We start from the raw sequence: 16565 nt of genomic DNA on the forward strand, positions 1-16565 counted from the left end.
AAAGATCCAAGAATTTTCAAAAAAATTGTTTTACTGAATGAGGCCACAAATAGTATTATTTGGGGACTCCATTACTGAACAATCCTTCAGATTAGGTGGTTGGGGTGCTGCTCTGGGTGATACTTATGCTCGCAAGGTCTGTATATACATATATTTGTTTCAATCAATTGAACGATTATAGGAATTCTAATAACATGAAGTTATTGAATTTGATCTTTTACCATAATAGGTTGATATATTGAATCGTGGCTATGATGGATACAACACCAGATGGGCATTGTTCTTGCTACACCACCTATTTCCATTGGTAAGTAACCCCATCCTCTTAGCATTTTCCTTTTTTTTTTGGACCATATTATAATTGAAAGCAGAATATTTTATGGGGTGTAATTATTTAGGATATTTTGTTGGGGTATATTGCTAAATTTGTAGTTTTGATGAAGAGTAGTAAGATCAGGAATTTTATTGAATTTGCAAAATGCAATGGGCACAAAGAGAAAGTAAGATTTTCTTTTTGTAATCTGTAGTTGGAAATCTACTGAATTTGTTGATGGATACCGAGGATATACAACTTATTTTGGATCCTATGGAGATAAGACATTTGGGAGTTGTAATGATTTAGAAATAGTATTTTCAGTATTGATGCAGATGATTGCATAGAGGAACTAGCCGACCTCCCAGGATGTAAGGTGGAAAAGTTCCCCACTGTTTATTTGGGGCTTCCACTAAGGGCACGAAGGAATGATCAAAGTATGTGGCAAGGTGTCATGGACAGATGTGCTAAGTGAACTTACTCCATGGAAGAAGGCAGATTTACTCTTGTTAACAGTATTGGATGGTATTTCTACCTATTTAATATTCCTATTCTCAATGCCAACTGCAATGGAGAAAAAAGTGAAATCTTTGTGAAGTCAATTCTTATGGGATGGTAATACAGACAAAGGAAGAATTCATTTAGTGAAATGGCAGGTGGTTCATAGAGACAAGAAGGGGGGTGGCTTGGGTGTGTGAAATTTGAAGCTACATGATAAAAGTCTGCTACTCAAATGAATGTGGAGGGTGTAGCATGGAAGGTAAGGAAGTTTGGAAAAAGCTTATGAATGCCATCTATGGGAAGAAGGATAGATGGAGTACTGCCCTATTAAATTTCTCTTGTTTGCAGATTCGGATCGGTATGGGTGGATCAACTGGATGGGTATTTTAGTTCATATATGGGTTATATAAGGACCACTAGGAGAGTGCCATGTCATAAGAATTTTACATGATGCTAGGGCTGTTTACTTTAGGGCCAAATATGAGCCAAGAAATAACAATAGGGGCATTAGCGAACCAATAGGTTAACTGAGGACAATGGTGAACCAAGTCGAATAGGTTGGGGGCATTAAGGATAGATGTTCACAAAGTTTGTCCTTCTAGTGTAAAAGTAGCTTAATAGATGTTCAAACTAGTATATGGATTTCTTGGATATGCTAGGAAGAAGAGTGTAATTGGCTGCCTTTTGTTTTATGCTGTTTTTGTTTCTTTTCCTGTGCCATCTTAGTACCATTTAATAATACTTTATCAAAAAAGGACACGCTTAGAAATGCTTTTCTAATTTCCCATTTTGAAATTCTGTTGGAGTTCATTGCTAAATTTCAAAGGGTAAGATCAAGAGTTTTATGAATTTGCAAAATCAATAGCGATGAAGGAAATAAGAAAAACTGGAATGAAATTTGTATACAACAATTTAAGGAGGGAATTGTTTCAAGTTTATAGGCATGACTTATGATCACCGTGAAGTGGTTCTTTATATAGTTTCCTTGTATATCACTCCATTATGCCTTATTTTATTTTTAAAAGTTTGAATTCTTTATGGGTTGATGGCTTTATACCTAATTTGAATGTTCATGGAACAATGGGATGAAGAAAGACTTATGGGAAAAAGAACAATTGAATGTGATCAACAAGGGTTAGGAGTAAGGGATAATAGGAGAGGCACTATTCAATTTGTTGTTCTTCAGTGGGACTGGGCAATGGTACTCTCCTTGCACATTTGTTTCAGAAGGTAGAAAAGACATCTCCCTGATGTTCTATGTAACAGAGGGTACAAGGATGAAGAAATGTAAATTCCTAGGGTCAGTTTCATGACAGACCAAAAAATGATTCAGTTTCTTGTTCTGAAATTTTTAAGTAAACAGAAGATGACATTGGTCATGGAACAACAAACTTCTTATACCATCCACATCAGGAAGCTGAGTTTTTGATTCTTGATTTGGTGGTTCACAAGTATAAGAACGGTACTCTCATAGTCTTATTGTTTATGCTGCAATAAAGTTGCTCCTCTTTTCAACCGTGCTTTTCCTAATTTCCAAGTGAGTGATTTTGTTCAGGATCCTATTCAATCAAAGTTAAATTATGAGGCTATATGTTACATTCAGCTGCCTTAGATTTGAGGTTATTAGAATGCACATATTTTGGAAGTTTTGATATATACAAACGTCTGTTGTGGTCCTGAGCTGCACTATTATTTATTGCCAAAGTCTTTTGATTAGTGTGTTTTTGTTAATATTACAGGATGCTCCAACACCTCCTGTTGTTGCCACTATATTTTTTGGAGTCAGTGGTGCTGCTCTTTTGGGAAGAACCAGTGAAAGACAACATGTCCCACTTGAGGAATATAAGGAAAACCTTAGAAAAATGATCAACATTTCAAGGTTTGGAATTTTCCCAATTCAATCATGCTTGTTCGTTTCTAGATGTCGACTTCCATATATGCTAAAATTTTCCTCCTGATTAAGTTTGTCTGTGGAAGACTTATCTAATAATAAAACTGGGAGGATCTGGAAAATGAAAAGGATAGAGTTAATAGTGACAATGAAATTTTTTTAGTAGTATTAAGCAAATATAGCAAAGCAAAGAGTGGAGTATACGCTATGTGGAATAAGCAAAACACAGAGTTACTTAATCCCACTTTAAAAAGAAATAAATTGTAAAAATTATAGCTAGTTTTCCACATAATTAGATATAGAAGCATGGCAACAATTTTCTGTTGTATGACGAGGATACTGAAGAATCAAATTGAGCCTCCGATGCTGAGCTATTATTTAAGCTTGACATCTTGTGAACAATATTTTTAAGGTCAGGTTAGTAGTCATTTCTTTCTCATGGACTTCCATGTCCGACAATTTTGTGATTGGTGGAATAAATGAACTGAATTAAGACAAATAAAGATTTTAGTAACAGACTTATGAAGCTTCACTACCGACTGTGGTTGTGGATATCCTGTGTTAATCAAATAATTTATTGTAGGCTAATATATTCTTGAAGGTTGATAGGGTTATCTACCTCATAGTCATACCTTTTCTTCTTCTCCTTGCCCACTTTAGAAGAGGAAACACCTATATTCATGAACTTAGTACGAGTATAAGATTCAGATATGAATTTGGCCGGGTATGTGCAATTTTTAGCATGTTTGTATGATATTTTCAAGGTTAATGCAAAGTGAAGATATACACGTCGAACCTGTTTGACATGATTACGTCTTGGCAAAGATAAGAGTCCGTGTTGCATAGAGGAACACATATTCGTCAGTAACATCAGAAAGAGTTAGGAGCCAATGTAACACAGAGGAACACATATTCGTTAGTGACATTAGAAAGAATAAAATATCTATTAAACCAAGTTTGGAAGTCACTATGCAAGTTGTGCAATGGTAGTCCATGATAGTATGCAACCTCTCAAGAAAAACTACTTTCTATGCTAATTGAAAGACTTGCAGATTCTGCCCAATTTTATGTTCATTCTCTTGCTAAAATGGTAGATTTCTAGCATAAGTGAATGACTTCACTCAAAACCCAAATGATTTGCAAAAGAAAAAAAAGAGCATTCAGATGTGCAGTAATATCTAACTTTACCAATTATTCATTACCACAAGTAGTGAGCAAAAGTTCAATGCAAGAAAATGGGAATGTTAAATTGGCATAAGCAGCCCGAGTAATTTCCTACTTTTCTTTTCAAGGCTTCCATTTCAGCTTTACACATGCTTGTTGAGAAGATATAAAAGATGTAAATTCCTAGAATGTATTCATATCTCAATTATATAAGTGATCTTGAATCCACCCACTGACGAATTGAATGCAGTTTGATTTTCACTCTTCTAGTAATATCTATCATCTTATTACAAAGGAAATCCATCCCAATCCAATTGCTCGATTCCTGAGTTGTTTAGAGTAGAACATGATACACTAGGCCCTTGTCTTCTATTATCCTGTAAATGTGTTTATAAATCTGGGTTGAGCTTTGCTCTCTTTTGTATACCTCATTTATCTTATTTATAACACAGAAATGCTCCCCGTCAGTGCTAGTGTTGCTGATAACTCCACGATCAGTTGATGAAGCAGGACAGTTTGAATATGCAAGGTACCCTCCACTTTCTCTCTATTGGTAAAATAAAAATAATTAGGCAACCAATTGCTCTTTATGGAAAGGAAAAAAAAAACAAAATAAAAAGGGGTATCTATGATGTTGGACCCAGAGCTCCTTTTAGCAATAGGATAGGACTTGAACTGTTCAAAAGCAGATTAGATAAAGTATCCAATAACTTATCAGCATTTAACTAGAGAGATGAGCGAACCTCTCAAACATGAATTGGAGAGAATAATCTAACTTCTCATAGAAAAGCCCAAAAAAGAGAAAGGAAAAGGAAAGTGGAATGAGCAAATTGGTTTTTGTGTGCAGTACTTATTTAAATGATAAATTACTACTATTGCTGCAAAGACAACTTCAGCATCATTAGGCACTGTCCATTGTCATCGCTATCGAAAAGTATCCAATATAGCAGCCCAATATGTAGTTTCACACAAGAGACCAATCCGACACTAGTGTCCCCTCATCAGAGAGGACATTCCTTTCTATAACTTTTATAGCAACAGTTAGGCAAATGATTTTTCTAATTATTGATGAACGTTAACGATCCCATTGCCTTTTAGCAGTATGGCATGTGCCTTTATCATGTACTCCATGGACATCATATCATATTCTTTGCATTGTTCTTTGGTCATTTCCCTTTAGTCAATTTTTTTCTCTTCTTTTTTCCTCTAAAAGCAAAGCAGTTCACTTTTAAACAGTTGCAAGTGGATCAACTCTATCAGTGAAATCAATTTTTTTTTCTGTTTAACTTTTCATTTCATTTATTCAGCTTTTGGTATTGCATGTGTTTAAACATAAGTGTGTCACTGTCAACTGAATCAAATATTATTGTGTTGGGATATCTTACTTTTCAATTTTAAAATCAGGTCCTAATATGGAGACAAAGCAATGGAATTGCCAGAAAGGACAAATGAAGTGGCCGGAGAGTATGCAAAACATTGTGTTGAATTGGCAGAGGAGCTAGGTCTCCCTTCCGTCAATTTATGGTTTAAAATGCAGGAAACAGAGGGTTGGCAAAGAAAATTCCTCAGGTAAGTGACAAAATTTGCACATCTTTTTAAGTAAAACTGTGCATAATTCCATTAATATTTGAAGTTCGTTGTACTATATGGTGTTAGAGGAATGGCCATGCCTGGACAGTTGCTCTGCTTAGTACTTGTGCGATATTGTTAGTGTTGAAATGTGAAAATTCTCTTTTGTTCTGTTTTATTTTACTACAGTGATGGCGTACATCTCACACCGGAAGGTAATGCCATTGTTTACCAAGAAGTCGTTAAAGTGTTCAATGAAACAAGTCTCTCTGCTACAGAGATGCCTTCTGATGTCCCTCGCCATTAAAAAATCGATGGAAATAACCCCGGGAAGGCCTTCCAGCTACAATTCTCTGTTATCTAACCCTATAGTGTATCCTTTATATATCAATAGAAACCAGCAAAATGCTATTGTCTTCCTTGACTCCATGAAGCTCAAGAGTGGTAATTGCTTTCAAGTTTCCTAGGTTTCAAGGGGTTATAGTGACACACTTTCATTAGCAATTGATTCTAAGACAAATGACAGTTGAATTCACATCTATACTAGTTTCATCAACAAAAGAATGCCTTTAAGAATTAATTTAAATACAGAAAAATTCTCATTGCTTTGATGAACATAATAATTGTGATGTTTTGGATTGTGTATACAACCTCCTCAACATTGTGGTATGAAATGTTATACCTTCAATAGTATCAACACATTTGAAATGCAACAAGAATAGAAAGCACAATTAATGTGTTGTAGTACGACAATTGCTTTTACTACCAAAAATGAGGTGAAAGATGTAAGGAGTTGCAGATGCCCTTGCATCATTTTCTTTCCTTTGATAAAAAATCAGCCTTAATATTAAAGAGTTTAACAAATTGTGATAGGGTAAAATGGGAGGATAAGGTTAAATACATACAAGTTCTAATATTTTAAAACAAATTAAAATGAAAGTGTGTCGCATGAAATGAAAAGGAATAAGGTACTTAATTTTCTAAGAGTGAATCATTTTGTTGGAAAAGAGCTTGTCAATATCACCCTTGTTTCAGATATATTTTACTTGGTGATATGCAAGTGGATATCATACCTCTCTTTATTAACTTATTTCATCTACTAGCAGTAAAACTCGACCAATAACCCTTTAAATTATTATTTTTTAAAAAAATGAAAAGAAAGAGAGGAAAAATACTATAGTTAGCAGCTAAATTAATCCATTATAATGGATTTAACATTACGTCTAAGTCTAACTATGTCATCTATGATAATTTACTTACTATTAATACTACTTTAATGTGATGGAGTAATTTCAGGATTTAATGTCACAATGGAGAGAGTTAACAAATCGAATTATTCATCTATGTAAAATTTCTTAATATATAACAAAGTCGTTTGTTTTGATATTTTTGACTGCTATAATGAGATTTCGTTATATAGAGAATATATAAAGACTAAAATTTCATTGAAAACATGGTTATTGTAGTGATATAATTATTATAAAGAATGAGTGTTATAGAGATATTAAGGTTTATTTATTTTTTGGGAAATTTATTTCATGTAGAATACTTTTGTGCAAAAAACCTTTTCATAAGTACTAAGACAAACATTCCAATTGTCCAATTAAATGGTCAAAGAATTTATTGGTGGACTATAAAGGTAAACAATCTTTATTACATTTAAAGACTATAAAAATATAATACTCCTACTGATAAAATTTTGATTTAGTTCATGTAGAACTAAAACACGAAACATATTTTTGTTTACCTATGGTAAATTATCCTTTCGAGAAATTAAAGTGGATTTTCGACATAAATTCTCACATATCACTACATGAATATTTTGAACCATAAAAAAAATAATAGTTCATTTTCACAACATTTATCATATGACTCTACTTAAAATAAAAACATCTGGTCATATTTTATTAATGCAAAGGGCCAAAACTAAAATTGAATAATGATAAAATTTTGATTTTGAAAATATAGCTAGGAGAATTATATTGATGTTTAATGAAGACTTATCTCAAAACAAACTTTATTATCCAGAGTCAAATTTTAATAAATGACAGTAACATTTTATTACATTCATTTACACTAAATTTAACAAGGAATTGCTACTGCTTTAATTGAAGAAATGCCATTGACTTATTCTTCAGTAATCTTTGTGCAAAACAATTTAAATCAAGTCAAATTTCATTTAATGTGAATTTACAATTGGAGAAGATATTTAATGATACTTTTACTATATCAATTATAATAATTCGTCACTAAATAGAATTAGTGACGAATTTTGTTGTTTAACTATAGAGTTTTGTCTGTCGCTAATTCATATTTCTTAAATAGTAATTTATATAAGGATATAAAAAAAAAAAGATAGAATAAAATATTTTATGATGAATTCTTTGTGACAATAAGTTTGGATCTAATATTAGATACATATAAAATTGTCTTTTCTTCTATGTATATATATCCATCCATAGAAAAGGTAATATACACTTAATAATACATACCAAAGAAAAGAAGAGGAAAATTTGACAAAATAAAAAATCACAGAGAAATCAGATTTTGTAATCAAATCAGTCAAATTCAAGAAAAGAGATATCCAAACTTGGGAAATCTAATCATTATACCTCAATTTGGTAAGTACTTTGTTTTAAGTCCTAAGAAAAACAAGCCTGGTGTTATAAATTATATTTACCATTAGATTACTCAGGTATAAAAATATTAAATTTAATTTATATACATTGATAAAATTTAACAATCAATTTTTATACTTGCAATTATCTTATAGATGACGCTACATACATAAAAAATAAATCTCTTGCCAAGTATAACTTGATAAGTTGGTAAAAATAATTATCAACTAGCTACCACAAAATAGAATTAACTGATAGCATAGAACTATTTTTACGTAAATAATTTACCTTCTAATTAAATTTATTTTATTAATAATAATATCATTGTATAAAAATTAAACTCCAAAAGGTCTAGATACATTCACATTCAACAGTGCAATAAATCTCACTCCTTTACTACTACCATTAAGATAACAAAGAGAAAAGGAAATTAAATTAAAGATGAGAGAATGAGAGATATAGATAATTCCTCCTTTATTTTTCCTTAATCCAATTTGCTTCCAATGGAACTTGATCCAAGTTATAATAAACAAGACCTTTCCAATATTCATCCATTTTTTATGCCCAACAACAACATGTTGAAACCAGAAAATGATGTTGATTTTTGCATAGACTCTAAAGATTATCTTCAAGATTTTGAGCACCTTGATATTAATTTTTCTAATACCTTCAACAATTTTTCTCAAAATTTCATGATTGATGATAATACCAATGGTACTTATCATGACCCCTTTGATCCATTTTCCAATATTGAGGATAATTTTTCTTCATTGGGGGATTTCAACTTTAGTAATTATGAGCTTAATCCATTTGATCATGAAGAAAATGGAGAGAGTGGTGGTAGCAAAGTCATGAAGAATAATTCTCATGTTGTTGATGGTGATGAATTTATGAAGCCTAATTTTAACTTTGTTAATGTGCCTGATGATCAAAGTTCATGTGTCACTGGTGATCATCATAACAACTTATCTTCATCTATGAAGAAAAGGTCAGGTGGTAGAGCGAGGCCAAAGAAGTCTAAATCGTCCAAAGGACAATGGACAGTTGAAGAAGACAGGTAAGTAACCATATCTTGTTCATTGAAGTATATGACCATCTCATCCGATCGAGTTCATACTTTCAGTTGCTTATTTATGTTATAACAGTGTTATCTATCTATGATTTCTTAAAATTGATCAAACATTTTCAATCCAAAGTGTTTTCATCGACTGAATAGCTAGATTGATTTTGAAACACAACAATTATATATTCTTGCTATATGACTTTAACACCATTCTCTATATACAATTTTTTGAAATTGATCAAAGTGTTTTTCCAATCCAAATAGCTAGATTGATCATGAAACACAACAATTATATATTCTTGCTACATAAATTTAGCATCATTCTCTATATATGATTTTTTGAAATTGATCAAACTTTTTCAATCCAAGCTAGATTAAACTTGAAACAATAGCGATTTTGTACTTTTGCTATTAAACGCTTGTACTTTATCTTTGTAACTTTTTTCAGTATATATGGGAAACAATTTAAAAGAACCGAGTCAGTCACATGTCTATTTACTGAAGCCTCCTTGAGATAGTGCCTAGATTGTTACGCCTTTTTTTTTTGCCCTTGAAGACTGGCTTAGGTTAATTTCTTATTAATTAAGAAATTAATTGATATCCTTATCAAATAGTAATAATAGCTTTATATGTTTGTGAAGGCTTTTGATCCATTTGGTAGAGAAATTTGGAATTAGAAAATGGTCTCAAATTGCTCAAATGCTCAAAGGGAGAATAGGCAAGCAATGTAGGGAGAGGTGGCACAACCATCTCAGACCTGATATAAAAGTAAGTAATGTTTTTTTATTTTCTTATTAATAATTTCTTTCTTTGCAATTAATAATATTAATCTTGCTTTCTGTTTAGGATCTTCTCTTAATATTGTTTCATCTTTTTGTTAAATGCAAGTTTATCACACCCCTTATAAAGGTTCTTTTTCTTTCTTTGTGATTGTTCTTTCTATATCTGTGCCTATGGTGAATTTTATTAACAATTTCTCTATTGATTCATCAAGCTATATATACATGGAATTTTTCATTTGTTGTTTAGTAAATGACTCTTTTTAATTCTTTTAATAACTTGTGTGGACCTTTTAAATCATGATTTAAAAATCCCCTTTTAAACAAACTCATGAAAATTTTATTAGAAAATGTTAGACGTCGATCTAAAATTTTGTAAGTTAATTATTTCAAATGTTAGATGATAGTCTAATGCTCTGTCTATAAGATTTAATAATATATGAGAAAAAATTAGATCGGAGCGTCTAAATGTGTAACGTTCTCTGAAAGGGTAATTTTTCAAGAGCTACATTTGCATGATTTTTCAAAATATAGACAAAGTCTAAATGCTAGTCTAAGAAGGGGAGATTTACATAAATCAACCCACAACAAGTATAAAGATTTTTCGTACTATCACTATAGTTTAACCTAAATAGCAGGTTAATTACAATTTTTATCAGTTTAGCAATCACCAATGCTTATTACTATAAAATTTAAATTTAATCATACTTAACCTTATTATATAAATATTTTTATACATAATTACCTTATAAATGATCTGAATGTGTTGACTGTCAGTGCATAAAACTTAAATTTTGTCCGTATTTGTATTGTCCAGAAGGATTTTTGGACGGAGGAGGAAGATAGGATCTTAATCCAAGCTCATGGTGAAGTTGGAAATAAATGGGCAGAAATTGCAAAGACACTTCCTGGAAGAACTGAGAATTCAATTAAGAATCATTGGAATGCAACAAAAAGAAGGCAATTTTCAAGAAGAAAATGTCGTACCAAATGGCCTAGGCCTAGTTCTCTACTCCAAAATTATATCAAAGGTTTGAATTTAGAAAAAGGAAGCACCAAAAAGAGCAATGACACAAATTCTAATGGTCGCGTGGATTTGAGGCATGTGGAGTTGTCTTATCCAGGAAGCTTAGGTTACACAGGTCCAGTTTTTGAAAACAGAAATGAAAATTTGATCAACAAGAATAAGCGCCACACTAATATTGCAAAAGTGAAGGTATCACCTAAGCCAGAATCCATTGAATTTTGTCAAGGAAATAATATTGGTGATTTTGATTTGAGTGAAGTCCCAGAATTTGCATTGGATGATAATTTCTTCATGGAAGAAATTAATCCTCATGTTGGTTCGTCCATTATGGATAACAATTATGATAAATGCATGGGAATGGAGATTATGCCTTATTAAAAAGTGCCAACATTGATGCAAGGTGAAGTCAACAAGGAGATTGATTTGATGGAGATGATTTCTAGAGTTAATAATTAATCCATAGATATTTTTATGTTTTAGAACAATACCTGATGTAGTGAATTGATTTATATTAAGTATGACAAAAAAAATAGTATTAAGTATGACAAAAAAAAGTGTTGTAGTTAAATAATATTAATGTTCCCGTAGAGTTGTTTTATGCTAATTTTACCAACTTTACGCAGACGTATATCTTTATAGAGAAGTTATTTTTCTTGTTTTAAAAAAATAGTTTTCTTAGAATTCAAAAGTGTTGATCAATTAAATATGAACAAATTAAAAAATATTTTTCTCAAACACACTCTCCTACGACGATTCTATTTTTTACATTTTGTTTAATCTAGTGACGTGCTCCACTTTTGCAAATATAAATGATTATTGAACCTTTTTGTTATTTTAATTTTTACATATCAAGTGCACTTATCTATAAATTTAATAAAGGATCATTTAATTAGCTCTTTTTCTCTAACTTGAAAAATAAAAAAAGTTCACAAAAGTTGGGGGAAAAAAATCAGAAACAAATTGAGGTTCCACCGAGATTTGAACTTAGGTTACTGGATTCAGAGTCCAATGTCCTAATGAAACCGCCTTTGTTATATTTCTAGTACTCAATTTTAATATATTAACCTCATTTTATGCCTTTTTTTTTAGGAGAAGATTTTTCGGAAACAGCCGTCCTACCTTGATAGGAGTAAGGTCTGCGTACACTTTACCCTCTCTAGACCCCACGTTGTGAGATTTCACTGGGTTGTTATTGTTGTTGTAATATTACTTGAAGTTCGGTGAAGGTCAACTTCGATCAATTTTAACTGAAGTTGTGAATCTGATAAAGCCAAACTTCGCATATTTTCACTAAAGTTTTACCTACTTATTAAGATTAACTTCAAACATTTTCTATTGAAATACATGCAAAAAGTAGCTAAAACTTTAATCACGTGTATCTGAAGTGTTTATTCCCCCAAAAAAATTATTTTGAAATTTCAAAAATTCAACACTCAAAATACTCTAAATAAGTCCAAATTTAAAACATAATTTTCATAATATTTGCCAAAATAATAATAAATCTAACATAGTAATTTAACTTCTTTTTAATTTTGTATGACCGAATGAATGTAAAAATTCGCTAAAACTTTAGTCATATGTGTCTGCAATTGAATCTCCCCCTCAAAAAAAATAATTTTAAATTTTTTAACAATTCAACACTCAAATTTATTCGAAATAAACTTAAATTCAAAACAAAAATTTCATAACTTTTGAAAAAAGTGGATATATGTTAAATATGTATTAAGGTTTGTTGATCCTGTAAGTTTTACCATTTATTTTTTTTAAGGAATTACATGGTAGAGGAAAAATGGTAATTTTCCCTACCATTTTTCAATTTACAGAAATTTGTTAAAAATATGATAATCTAGAAATATTAATTCGGTAATTCGGATACATTAATTAGAGTTTTATATATCAGCAGGTAACATTTAAAGCATGATATAGTGAACATAGAGATAATTTATGAATCAAAATTAATGTATTCGGATTACTGAATTAATGTATCCAGATGAAAGGAAGGAATTTTTGAAATTTTTTAAAATAAACGGAAATAATGAAAAATATGGTAAATAAAGGAGTGTAATTAGGTAATTTTATTATTCTTTTTACTCATTATTCTGACCCGTATAGATAGGTAAGGTCCAATAACATATATTTTGGGAAAATTACCCATTTACACATGTTATATTACCATATTTACTAATACTCCCAACTAGTTGGAAAAATATCAAAAATTCCTATTTTTTTAACTCTCTCCCTATTTCACTGATACATCACTTTTACCTTATATCAGTTACCTAAATTTACGCCTATTCTTTAGCCTCCTTGATGGCAGTTTCTTGTTTTCAATTTCAGTCCATCTATTACTCAATATCAAGAATCCAAGTAAGGTGTATTCAAGTTTTTTCTTTAATGGTGTCTCACTTCATTCTCACCTTCTTCGATTTCCTCTGTTTTCTTCTGTAATTTTTTTTCTCACATTGTTCACTGATTCACATGGAATCCGCTCCATCTTTTAGTGTTGGTCTCACTTAGTTGAATAAAAATCAAGAAAATCTTGATTCACCGGACGAGGTTAGATCCAAACATCGTAACGATCCATCAGTGGATAAGCTCCGTGAGAAATTGAAATCAAAATCTCAAGTTCAACATTTACCCAAAGAAGACAACAAGAAGATTGAAGGAGTTTCAACACGCCCTTTTTTTTAATGTGGTTTTTTACTGCTCCTGATACATATAATTTTATGTATCAGATTCGTATGTATCAAGTTTGCATGAGAATCTGATACATCCTATTTATATTTTTTTTAAATATCATTTTTATAAAGTTTTACTAATTCCTGATACATATACTTTATGTATCATATTCTTATCTATTTCATGATACATTGTCTTTTTGTATCAAATGCTCATATATCAGGATTTACTGCTTCTGATATATGTTATTTATATATATCAGATTCTCAAGTATCAAGCTTACATGAGAATCTCATACATCTTGTTTATATAATTTTTTTAAATGTCATTTTTCTAAAGTTTTACTGATTCCTGATACATTTATTCTATGTATCAGATTCTTATCTCTTTTTTTGATACATCATTTTTTTTATCGGATTCTCATGTATCAAACGTTAATGCTCCTGATACATCTTGTTTATGTATCAAGATATAATGCTTCTGATACATCATGTTTAAATATAAAAATTAAGTTGTATTTAATCAGTTTTCATGTCAATGCAGGGATTGAAGTACGTCATCAAGAAGATCCCCTCACACTCCCTAAGATTCGGCACTGCATATACGACTAATTTTATTGATGATTTCAAATCATAAATAAGTGATGAAGCTATACAATTATTTCGACAAACCATACTTGGTAACTATCTAGATATGCCACAGTGCAATTTTCAAGGGCAAATCATCAAATGCCTCTTACTTCTTGAGGTCGAGCAAAAAAACAGAGAGGAATTGCACAGTATGTGTGCATGTCTGTAATGTCTGGAAGGCCAAGGATGGTTATGTTAGTGACAACGATGATCCAAAAAAACCTAAGAGAGATTTCATACATCCTGGTCAAGGAGAACCGATGGACGTCGAGTATTTTTTATTTATTTTATAGTAATAGAATGTACAATTATATTTTTGCACCAATAGTAAATATTTTTTTTGGTTATTCACAATTTAGCAGACTTTTAAGTTTTTCTAATATTTATATATCATATTTTGATTTATCAAACTTGAATACTTCCGATACATCTACTTCATGTATCACATTGTAATATATCAAGATTTAATGATTCTGATACATCTACATTTTTGTATCAAAATCTCATGCATCAATATTTACAGCTTCTGATACATATTGTTTATGTATCAGATTGTAATGTATCAAGATTTAATAATTCTGATACATCTACATTTATGTATCAGAATCTCATGCATCAATCTTTACAGCTTCTGATACATATTGTTAATGTATTAGATTGTAATGTATCAAGATTTAATGATTCTGATACATCTACATTTATGTATCATAATTCATGCATCAATCTTTACAGCTTCTGATACATATTGTTTATGTATCAAGATTTAATGATTCTAATACATCTACATTTATGTATCAGAATCTCATGCATCAATCTTTACAACTTCTAATACATCTACAACCTATATCAATACAACATGTTATGTATCAACCATAATTCAGTTGACAAACTAATACAACAACCTTTAAAGTATCAACCTTAATACGTCGAATGTTTATGTATCTGCTATTCATATGTATCATATTCGAAATTACTATTAATACCAAGTAACTTACAATGAACATAATTACCAACCATTCATATATCAAATATTGATATTCAATTACTATTCTGGTTAATTGATATATGTATCAAATACAACCCGCAATGTAAAAAAACTATGTAAATGTAAGTACATGATCCAAATAAAATGTATCCTGGCATAACAAAATATTATTTCTCTTTGAGAATGAAATTACAAGTCTTTCTGTTATGGCCTTCATGGCCACAACGACTACAAGAATTTGTGCTCGTTCTTATCTTCTCACTAGAGTACTTTTTCTTCCTTTCTTTGGTCTTCCTGGCATCCTTTTGTATCTTGGTGGCAAGACGAATTCTTCCAAAATTTCTTTCAGAATAGAACAATCTTTCTTATCTGGCATTGGAACCATTGGAAATTCATAAGTAATTGCCAACGCCTCTGGCTTGTAGTAATCAGAACAGTATGGGTGTATGTCTGTAATGCTCTTGCTCTTCAACACTGCAATTGCGTGTGGACATGGTATCTCGTCTAATTGAAACCTGCCACAATTGCATGTTTTTCTTTCAAGACACACAATGTATCTTATACCTGACTCATAAATAGAATAAAGATATTCTGATGAAGCAACAATTTGCATTAAATAATTATCACAGATATGTATCAGCAATAATGTATCAAATACAGAAATGATGTATCAGAACTGATGTATCAGGTAATACTGATAACAGAAAATACAAAACTGATGTATCCTATAACTATGTATCAAGTAGATAACTTTTCCAATTTAACTGTGATCTCTTTTATTTAGTTAACTAGCCTTTTTTTGGTGTGTGGTGAGATAACTGCTGCGATCCTCTGTTGTGCAGACAAAATTACTTAAAAAAAATAACTAGTGTGTACCTTCATTCTCGAACACTTCATTGTGTTTGATACTAGGATATCTTCGAATTTTCTATTCAAAGTATGTCTTGTATAAGCTGTTATTTCCCTATTTTTGCAGTTTTGAAGCACCAAATAACATTCTCGTTTGCTCCAAAAAGTCAATTATAGGCAGCTCTCGTGCTTCAACAAGACATCCATTGATATGCACTGTTTTTGAGTTTTCTTTCATAGTCAAGATCTGTTTCTTTTTTTAAAGAATTATTTGCCTTAATTAGCATGGTAATTGATTGAAACAATCAATCATAACTTGAATTACGTTACTTCCCATAATTAACCCAACAACATTAATTGTTTTACACCCAAAAATTGATGTATCAGCTAAGCAAGTAATGTATCAAATTTTTTTTTTTAAAAAGAAATCGTCTAATTTCATAAAAATAAGAGATACATTGTAATTGAGTCTTTTCAATATGTGATTTAGGTAAAGTT

The 16565-nt window shown here is 30.9% G+C and overlaps 1 protein-coding gene across 2 annotated transcripts; it reads left to right on the top strand.

Annotated features, from left to right (window-relative positions):
- On the top strand, positions 1-11445 carry LOC129901605 (transcription factor MYB64-like). 2 transcript variants are annotated; one of them, XM_055976846.1, is made up of 8 exons: positions 1-136; positions 230-307; positions 2554-2693; positions 4322-4398; positions 5274-5438; positions 8991-9113; positions 9761-9887; positions 10716-11445. In XM_055976846.1, exons 5-8 carry the CDS (start codon positions 5296-5298, stop codon positions 11301-11303), a joined length of 981 nt encoding a protein of 326 aa, XP_055832821.1. In that variant the 5' UTR covers positions 1-136; positions 230-307; positions 2554-2693; positions 4322-4398; positions 5274-5295; the 3' UTR covers positions 11304-11445. The 2 variants fall into 2 exon arrangements, with proteins under 2 accessions (XP_055832821.1, XP_055832822.1); XM_055976847.1 differs by lacking the exon at positions 2554-2693.
- Positions 11446-16565: the final 5120 nt, after the last annotated feature.

The sequence above is a fragment of the Solanum dulcamara genome, chromosome 8 (assembly GCF_947179165.1).
Source record: "Solanum dulcamara chromosome 8, daSolDulc1.2, whole genome shotgun sequence".
In the NCBI taxonomy this organism is placed as follows: Eukaryota; Viridiplantae; Streptophyta; class Magnoliopsida; order Solanales; family Solanaceae; genus Solanum; species Solanum dulcamara.

Excerpts from the sequence above, each read along its gene's own strand:
- LOC129901605 (XM_055976846.1), top strand. The coding sequence starts at position 5,296 with ATGGAATTGCCAGAAAGGACAAATGAAGTGGCCGGAGAGTATGCAAAA. Across the intron at positions 5,439-8,990 it reads TGGCAAAGAAAATTCCTCAG|TTCATGTGTCACTGGTGATC; the intron begins GTAAGTGACAAA and ends TGATGATCAAAG. Across the intron at positions 9,114-9,760 it reads TGGACAGTTGAAGAAGACAG|GCTTTTGATCCATTTGGTAG; the intron begins GTAAGTAACCAT and ends ATGTTTGTGAAG.